The following is a 9,296-nucleotide window of genomic DNA, read 5'->3' as shown; positions in this document are numbered from 1 at the left end:
AGTTAATAAAAATGATAACAAAGTTGTGTTTGATGGTTTTTATATAAATGACATTGATTGCAAATAATACAATGGTTATGGAACATACAAAACAGTGAAACATGTTTATTTACTTGTTTTTCAGAATTTTTATTCAATAACTATGAAGCATACAAGTATGAAACTTTCAGTCAATAACCTAAAAGTGCCCAAAATTTCACATACAAATAAATATATTAACTGCAGTGGCACTTTTACTACACAAGAAAAAAGTCAGGTACATTCATGTTTTTTGTATAAAATGGCTGGGGCCCAAAATGCAACAGATAAATTTTGTAGAAAACAGCTGTCATTTTATGCTTCTATCTATTATGAAATACAGTATACCAACCAACATAAACAACAGAAGACCAAATGGCCATTTAAGTAGAATATCTTTATTTCAAGAGCTGCTTACCTCCCAAGCATCGATCACTCTCATAAATCTGGCATGTTACACATGAAAGAAAGTTGGACATAGCCATGTAACAGGAAACTGAACCTGTATTCTGAGGGGGTGCTTTGTTGTTTACAAATAGGGGAGGGACAAAGCAACCACATCTGGTAACATCATTTACACATATTACAAATGCAATCCAACTTCCTGTAGGTCTCTCTAGAGTTGGTAATGGAGCTCTGTGAGCAAAGAATATCATGATGCTCTCCTGCAGAGTAGTGCTGCCACATCAGCATGGTATAAATAGAAGGATTTTCCAGGCACCTGGACTGCTAGGAAATATTTATATCGCCATGGCAATGTAGCAACTATGATGATGGTTCAGTTGGAGAGGTGGTATAGTGCCGACTGTTCAATTTCCAAATTCTGCACTGCAGCAGATTTTGCACAAGTTACAACAGAATGTTTCTGTCACACTTTTACAACACAAAACTTTAAACTAAAGAATGGTGCTGTTTTACATGGTTTCTCAGAGTTACATTGTGTGTAAAAGCCTGATTACAGACAGAACACACATAAGGTTTCTGACCAGTATGCAAACGTACATGCTGAGTTAAATTCCATTTGTCTGAGAAACGACGTTCACAATAAGGGCACACAAAAGGCCTCTCCCCTGTGTGTATTCGCATGTGACGCACCAGATCCTCCTTCCTCTTGAAACCTTTGCTGCACATACTACAGGCCAGTGGACGTTCCCGTGCATGGACTTTGGCATGTGCCATAAGTGTGTCTCGCCATGTAAAAGACTTGCCACATTCAGCACAAGTGTGTCTCTTCTCCCCCGAGTGAATCATTAAGTGACGTGTTAAGTAAAACTTGGTCTTGAATGTCTTACCTGCAGTTAAAAATATTCATTACGGAAATTTAAAACATGTCATAAATATATGTGTGTGTACAGATTTCTTTTATTGTTTTGGCAAGAGAATGTCAGAAGTAAGGTTGTGGACAATCATGACAAATTTCACATGGACACTGTCATCAAATAGTTTTGTTTCCAGATTAAAATTACATCACTGTTGTTTGACATCAATACAGCACATACAACAATCATGGCAAATGGTAAATTAAGTATGGGCTTAGAAAAATGTATAATTGTCCAGTCCCCAAAACAATGTTTTAATTAAAATTAGGGCAATGGATAATATTCAACAAGACTGCTATTGTTATAACTGTCTGGCTCACCATCACATTATCATCCAGACACCAAGCATCCAAGTTTCTTTGGAGTCTAGTTCTATTCATATAACAATCTAAAACAAAGCTGAAAGATAAGTTATTTTCAGATACTGATGTAGACCATTATGCCAACATTAGAAATTACTATATTTCATTTTAAGTAGGATTCATGCACCAATGGAAAACTCAAACATACTGCCTGGGTTAGCACTTCTCTAACTGCATGACAAAAATGTAGGTTGGTGTTGAAAATAAAATGTAACTTTGTGCTTAACTAATTAAATATCACAATAACACAAGGTCCAGTAATGCTAGCATAAAATTCTAACACCAGATCATATTCTGAACCAGTTCAACGCACACCACTACAATTTACCAACTCCACTGAACACAGGTCATCTTAAGAAGCTGACAGCTAGTCAGTTTTAGCTTGTGAATGCCAAAGTCATTTTCAGCCTCTTGATTTTAGTGCATGGAATTAATTTTATACTACTGATTATATAATTTCATTTTTATTTGTGTACAAGCAGCTTCTTTAACTACTTATGAAAATAAATAACTTTATCAAAATTACATATAGAAAGTTGCATAAGAAGTGTTTCTTGACATAATTTTACATAACCCCACATAGTAAAAAGAACCTTGATTTAGCACAATAAAAGCTATTTGCTCAGAGATTAATTACATATGGATTTCACTGTATTTCTACATCCAGTGTACACTAGTACTTACTATAAAAAGTACAAATCTATCAACTATTCCCAAGCACTATTCCATGAAGATGTATAGGGGCATGGAAGTAACATTCTATGCACTCTAGACATTGCCTCTTGACAGAGGTTAATGGTTAGTTTGTGCTGTGGCTACTTTACCCCTTGGTAAAAAGCAATTACAGTACCCTAATGGGGCAACAATGGCATTAACACTTTACTGAAGATTTAAACCATACTGCCAATACAAGACTACAGTCCACAACATGCACGCACGCACACATACAGAGCCCTTGAAAATTAAAAATGAAAGCTATTCAGTTCCTAACAATAAAGTTAAACACAATGGATGCTGTACAGTCATTACTTTTTGTTGGGAGGCTATACTGTATTGTTTGTCACGTAAATGTACATCAATGAATAAAACTAGATGGAAACAATTAGAGGTCACTTTGAGATTATCAAATTGAAAAAAAAAAATCTCGACTTTGATGTCCTGCAGAATACAATCTCATAAACTCTGTTTTCTGTGTGTTATTCTTTAAATATGATAGCAATCTCTTGGCAAAAGAATGACTTCTATGTTCAGCTTCTGTTAACAATATTCACAGAGTTCTTAGAGCTTATCCAAAGAACAATGATATATATTTGAAACATGATTCTAATTTCAAATAAAATCTTCACAGACTCATAGACAAGAATTACAATTTCATATAAAGCAGTCACCCACCCACATATCCAGTATTAATCTGTAACACATTCATCTGTTATTTTCTTCCTGAATAATGCTAACTAATGCTACCTACCACAAACATTGCAGAGGAATGGTGATTCATCAGAGTGCAGCCTGAAATGTTTTTTGAGATCACTCTTCTCACGGAATGCCTTTCCACACACAGAACACAGACACGGTCGCTCTGCAGAATGTGTTTTAATGTGCAATGCCAACTTGCGGTCACTATAGAATGCTTTCCCACATTCCTGGTGCCATGGAGGAAAGTTCCAAAAGCTTTAATATAATATCAATTATACCATATAAATAAAGATGTCAAGTATTGCCTACAGTTTTATAAGTAGTCATGAGGAAAGCAATAGGTGTCAAAAGTTATACACATAGAAATCTTTATAACCAAATAACAGAACAAATATATACCATGAATTTTAGCATTCTAAATAGCAGTAACATAATGGAGGCCAGGGTTGCCATGGTAACAAGCAGTCTGAGCTTGAATTTGTTAAATTGTACAATATTTTAATAAACTAAAAAAGAAAAATAATAATAATTACAGCACAGGGATTTCAGTTTTAATAATTGTTTTGAAAGAATACTGGCTATAAATACCATATTCTGGAGTATAAACATTTATAAATGAAGAACGTATGTATGAAAATTCGCTTGATTTTCACTCTGCTTTCCATATACCTCTCACAGTACAAAGTTCATAATCTTTATATGTTAATTAGTGCCTTAAATAATTCTGGACAACAAATATCATCCTAAAATTTCCTATAGCCTTCCAGCAACTGTAATAAATTAAGTATGAAATCAAAACACATCATTTATTGACATAACTTTGTGACCAGAAGTGAAAGAAGAAGAATGCAAGCAGATTATAAATGCAGAAAGTGGCAATACAGAAAATACTATTAAAATATATCCCATATCTCTACATTGTGTATTTTATACCTAATGCTTTGTCAGTTAAACTTACTGAGCATGAAAAACTTCGTTCTCCTGTATGTACAGCTTGGTGGTCTCGTAAGTAGGATTTGCTTGAAAATGATCTGTGGCAAACTTGGCATGGGAAACCCTTATTAACTGGAAGAGGAGGAAGGATCCCTGAGTTCCTTTCAACTTCACTTTCATCATGTACTTCAGTTCTTCTGTCATCTCCACCCTCCATCTTCACTTCACATGGGAGGTCTGGATACACAGGAACCTCCTAAAAAAACAAATTTTGTGTTATGGCATAAAAGCAAAGAGGAACTTACAAAGATGCCTTCACACTGAAATCACAAGAATAAAAAAAAAGTCTAGTTATGTACAATGTTTAGAAAATAACTGAAAACAATGGGATTGTTTTCCAAATATTACAAGTTAAGCAAACTCTTCTTGGATGATCAGCCACATCAAAGTTTAGTTCAGAACCAACTTTTGGAGACCTGCTACTGACTCCATCACCAGGGTCAGTACGGGGAAAGACCACAGCCCATAACACCCTGTTGCGAGCACTTATACACCAATACAGTATTTCATCCTCACACAATTTAACACAGTCTTATATTACAAATTAACATGTTAAAATTCATCCAACCAAAATGTACAGTGTGTTATACTACACAGTAGAACTGTTATGTCAATTAAATCAAAAGAGTCAATTTATAAATATAAGAGTTTTAACATATATATGTCATATCAAGAATGTCACATTATTTCTTTGCCAATTATAATTTCAGAGTTCGCCTTTTTAAATACATGACATCACACAGTGTAAAAAGGGCAAAGAAGAATGGGCCATCATACCATTTAACTCATTACATTCCTGAAAAAATAGTGCAGACTAAAAACCGTTTTAAGTGTGTTAAATTTGTTAACCTTAAACAATAGTATATATGATGTTAACAAGTATTAATGTATGTAAAAAGGCAACATGAATATATGACAACACAACAGGCTGAAGAAACAAAAATGAACAAAAACAACCCAAGGAAAGTAGTAAACCACCAGAGGATGAAACATGAACATTAAAAAGGAATAAGGTGACAAATAAAACTCTTAATTTGTAACTGGTAAAGAAATATTAGGATACCATACATTTGTAAATATAACATGCTTCAATGACTGTGTAAAGTTTTAATTTTGTCTATTCATTTTTATTTTTATTTAGTCTAGCTAATTTTTAGGGAAAGGGCTAAATAAACTTTAGATACACATTTTAAGTACTTTGATGGATTTTGATAAAATTTACATATGGCACTTCCGTTGAATGAATATTATTATAAGTAACATTAATTAAACTTTAAAGTATGTATTTTGAGCCCTCTGACAGATTTTGATTAAACTTGATATAAAAGTATTACCCTACATTCATAAAATACATGTTATGCCTTATACAATACAGTGAAACCTCGATGCATCGTTTTCGGCGGGGGTGGGAAATAAAAACGATGAATGCGGGAAAACGATAGATGCGGGAAAGCATTAAAAATTTAAAAAAAAACAATGTTTCTCTTTCAAAGTTAGTTCTTTTTACCAAAAAAGTCTTTAATGGACAACTGGTTTGTCGAAACTTTACGTTTTAGACCAAACAGAGCACTTTCCACGTTCAAAATGTTTTCCTCGTCACGTTCACTAATATTAAGCGCATAAAAGAACGACTTCACTTTCGCCAATGCAGCGTGCGCTTCGGCAAAACTCGGCAAAGCTTCGGGCTCGCATTCGTCGTCGTCTTCTTCTTCCTCACCACTCCAACCCCCTTTGCGGACAATAACAGGAAGAATGGAAATACTATTACTGCCGAACTCAACGAAACGTAGCTGTAGAAGACCCTGAACCGCTGGAAACGAGATGAACTAGAAGAATGAAAAGTGCCGCCAGCCTTTCCTTTGTACTTGTAATAAAAGCATTTGTGAAGAAATTCACACTGCACATGCCATCTGGCATCGCTGGAACGAAATATGAGTGCACCCAAATTAAAATCGTAAAATTTCTGACAATGGGCACCGCCATTCACTCCAACTATCACCCTTGCACCGCTGACCCCTCATTCCAAAAGAATCTGTGCTGGTTGGGCGACAAAACAGGTTACCGCTACTGCGTATTCCAAAAACATTATGCGTCTTTCGGTATTAATTTATCTCAAAACCCAGCATTTTAAATTCTCAGAAACGATCATTGCGGGAAAATTGTTGGCCGGGACTAAGATTTTTGAACGATCGATGCGATAAAACGATAGTTCGAGGAACGATAGAAGCGGGAAAATGTAACATTATTTTATATGGGATGTATTCGGGACCGAACAAAACGGACGATGCATCCGGGAAAACGATAGTTCCGGGAACGATGGATAGAGGTTTCACTGTATCTGCACAAATCAGTGATTTTGAGAAAATTGCTAACAGAACAGTACCTATTAAGTGTGCGCCTTTGAAAGCAATGTCCAACCTCCTGCTATTGCCCTGCCATCTACCTGATGTCTGCTCGATTTACATACACCTAGACAGAAGACAGACATCATGCGTAAATGAAACGCACATTTTTAATGTAATCCCCCAGAACACATTTGCCTGTTCCTCCTATTATCCTAGTGTTAAGATGTTAAACTAGAATACTCAAAGGTAATCTGTCTTCTCCAAATAGATGTTTATGAATCAAAGTGCCTACGCTTTACATTTTCCAAATTGTATATCATTGAATTCTCACTTGATTCTTCTTCAACAAATTTCTTTACCATTTCTTTGGACATGAAGCACAGTCACACTGATATTAATTTTAATATTCTCATAAGTAATACTCAGTGTCTGAGATGGTCATTCATATATTCAAATGTCATTAGCAACTGTTATCTGTTAAAATAAAATTAGATTATACAGAAAGTACATTAAAAATATTACAGTTTAATGCACAATTATGAATACAGAGCAAGTATTAATCCACAACTTGTGCTGATTTACAAATTATTGAATTTAATGCAATATTATGAATATAGTGCATGTGTTAAAGATCTACAATAGATATATCAATGGGTACATCACATTCTTACCATTTTGTAGAACAAAGAAAGCACACATGAGTCACAGAAAAGCAAAAGAAGACTAATCTTCTAATTATCAATGTACCCATATGCTCACACATGGACATAGGTATCTCCATCTCCAGGTACATATTTCCAAATGGAGAAGCCTGTAAACATGTCTCATCCTTTCAATGGAGCGAGCCTGGCCACAACAAAAAATTACATGCAACGCAGGGTCATTACATGCAAATACATTTGGCACTAAAAGCAAAAATAATTTTTTGTGTATAAGGACAGCATAAGAAATTCTGTCCATAAATGGTTAAACACTGATTTCTGTAACGCTGATTTTCAATAACTGTAAAAGAGATAGTTTAATCACAACCTAAAAATAAATCAGTGGTAAGAAATATGCCAACAAATGTAAATAGCGTTACCAACCTCCACAACATCTTCGGTCAAATCATTAACAAATGTTACTTCAGCACTTCTTCCTCTGGCTGCTTCAGCAGCTTCTTTAGCAGCAGTAATTGCTCGTCTACAAGTATTCACAGTTTTTTGTTTCCTCTTTGTCCTCAGTCTCCTTTTAAGAGGTTCCTCTTCACCCTACATAAATTTTAGATCAATGTGAAAAGACTGTGATGTGATGGATAGTTTGGTTGTGGTATACCACCAATTGGAATGTTTAAATGCTGCAAGAGCGTACACAGGCACCCAACTGGAATGGTTAAGTAACAAGATCACATGGAAAAACATTGTCGACACATATTACTGTTTCTAAGTGGTAACATAATTTTACTTTAAAACACACATGGTATAGTCTGCCATAAAATAATACACAATAATTAAAGCTCATGTTCAATAAATGAAACATACGTAAAATATGATTAGCAGTATGACAAGTTAGTTAGACACATAAGGTTTCATTAATTTATACACATGCACAGACTGTATATCATGTGTGTGTGTGTGTTGCAACAAATTATGAGAGTATGGTACCTAATGAAACACGTATCTCATGTGTAAGCCTGCACAAATTTCCAATGAATTTAGGAGCCACCTCCAAATACTAGAAGCCAGTGTCAAAAATTAAAACAATATTCACATAAATTTATTCACCAACACTCAAGCTGCCACTAATATGATGGAATCAGAATTGCATGGTGTGAATGTGGAAATGTTACGTCACAATATGCAAAGATACAAAACCATCAGAATATGTAAAAAAGTCTAGGCACCATGGTGACCTGATGCTTGGGATTTGTGCAGGCATGATCATATGCAGAGTGTACAATGTGCAATGGTTTTTAATCAAATATGCTAAACAACAACACAATATTAAGTGATATAATAAGTGTAAACTCCTTTTACACATGACCATGGTTAGTACTGATTAAAAATAAAGTAAAATAGAGATAAATTCTAAATACCCATGACTATTAAATTGTGTTACATTAAGTCAATGACTTCAGTTACTTATAAAGAAATCGGTAAATAAATTATTCCCACAATTTTCATCCAAAAAAATTACGAATCTTTTCTTCAAAAATAAAAACATTTAATGGAAGCTTGAATGGTATCAAATGACTATCTTGGGGAGGGTAATGTTCTGATTTTTGTATAACTATATATAAATATCTTACATCATTTTCAGTATCTGAATGTTGTCTACTGATGTACTGCCTCAGAATAACATCCGAATTCTGGCACTGTTTCTTAAATATGTACCAACTGTCTATGTGAAGGGCACATTGGTGACAAATCAAATCTGGTAAACCATCACCAACTACTACCTGAAACAAAACTCCATGTCAAAAGAAAGTATGATAACTAACCTAACAGCTTAATATTCTAACTACACTGTAATACATTTTAAAAGACTGCATTATTTGGATAAGCATGCGATGAAAAAATGAATACGAGGTAATCTAACCTTAACCGAAGCGCACGTCATTATTTTCACTGGTAAAGGCGGAGCCTGAACATCAGTTTTATTATCAAAAATTGGTAACATTTCTCCTTCGTGAGTTAGGCAAAGTCGACATATTTCTGAGAGATTTAAATTTATGTTGCACGCGTCACCCATGTTTAATTTCGTCCTAATAAATAACAAACAGTAGCATTACATATTACATTTACTCCCATTTTCTATCTACTCAGCATTACCAACGGATTACTAAACTGAAACTAAAAATCTCT

General features: G+C 34.5%; 1 protein-coding gene across 2 annotated transcripts; it reads right to left on the bottom strand.

Annotated features, from left to right (window-relative positions):
* Positions 1 to 23: 23 nt before the first annotated feature.
* LOC110836925 (uncharacterized) lies at positions 24 to 9,284 on the bottom strand. 2 transcript variants are annotated; one of them, XM_022078642.2, is made up of 6 exons: positions 9,031 to 9,283; positions 8,741 to 8,890; positions 7,539 to 7,703; positions 4,074 to 4,304; positions 3,168 to 3,342; positions 24 to 1,310 (listed from the first exon to the last, which is right to left on the bottom strand). In XM_022078642.2, exons 1-6 carry the CDS (start codon positions 9,181 to 9,183, stop codon positions 910 to 912), a joined length of 1,275 nt encoding a protein of 424 aa, XP_021934334.1. In that variant the 5' UTR covers positions 9,184 to 9,283; the 3' UTR covers positions 24 to 909. The 2 variants fall into 2 exon arrangements, with proteins under 2 accessions (XP_021934334.1, XP_087205033.1); XM_087348907.1 differs by lacking the exon at positions 24 to 1,310 and having other exon boundaries at positions 3,180 to 3,370; positions 9,031 to 9,284.
* Positions 9,285 to 9,296: the final 12 nt, after the last annotated feature.

The sequence above is a fragment of the Zootermopsis nevadensis genome, unplaced genomic scaffold (assembly GCF_977971745.1).
Source record: "Zootermopsis nevadensis isolate Lab colony 2312 unplaced genomic scaffold, Znev_1.0 Znev_ptg000013l, whole genome shotgun sequence".
Taxonomy (NCBI): Eukaryota; Metazoa; Arthropoda; class Insecta; order Blattodea; family Termopsidae; genus Zootermopsis; species Zootermopsis nevadensis.
Note: the sequence above shows the minus strand (reverse complement) of the source record. Positions and strands in the feature narration are given on the sequence as shown.

Coding starts and splice junctions, on each gene's coding strand:
- LOC110836925 (XM_022078642.2), bottom strand. CDS start 9,183: ATGGGTGACGCGTGCAACATAAATTTAAATCTCTCAGAAATATGTCGA. Junction 7,704..8,740: donor ATTCAGATACTGAAAATGAT/GTAAGATATTTA, acceptor AAATTTATGTAG/GGTGAAGAGGAACCTCTTAA. Junction 1,311..3,167: donor ATTCCTCTGCAATGTTTGTG/GTAGGTAGCATT, acceptor TTTTAACTGCAG/GTAAGACATTCAAGACCAAG.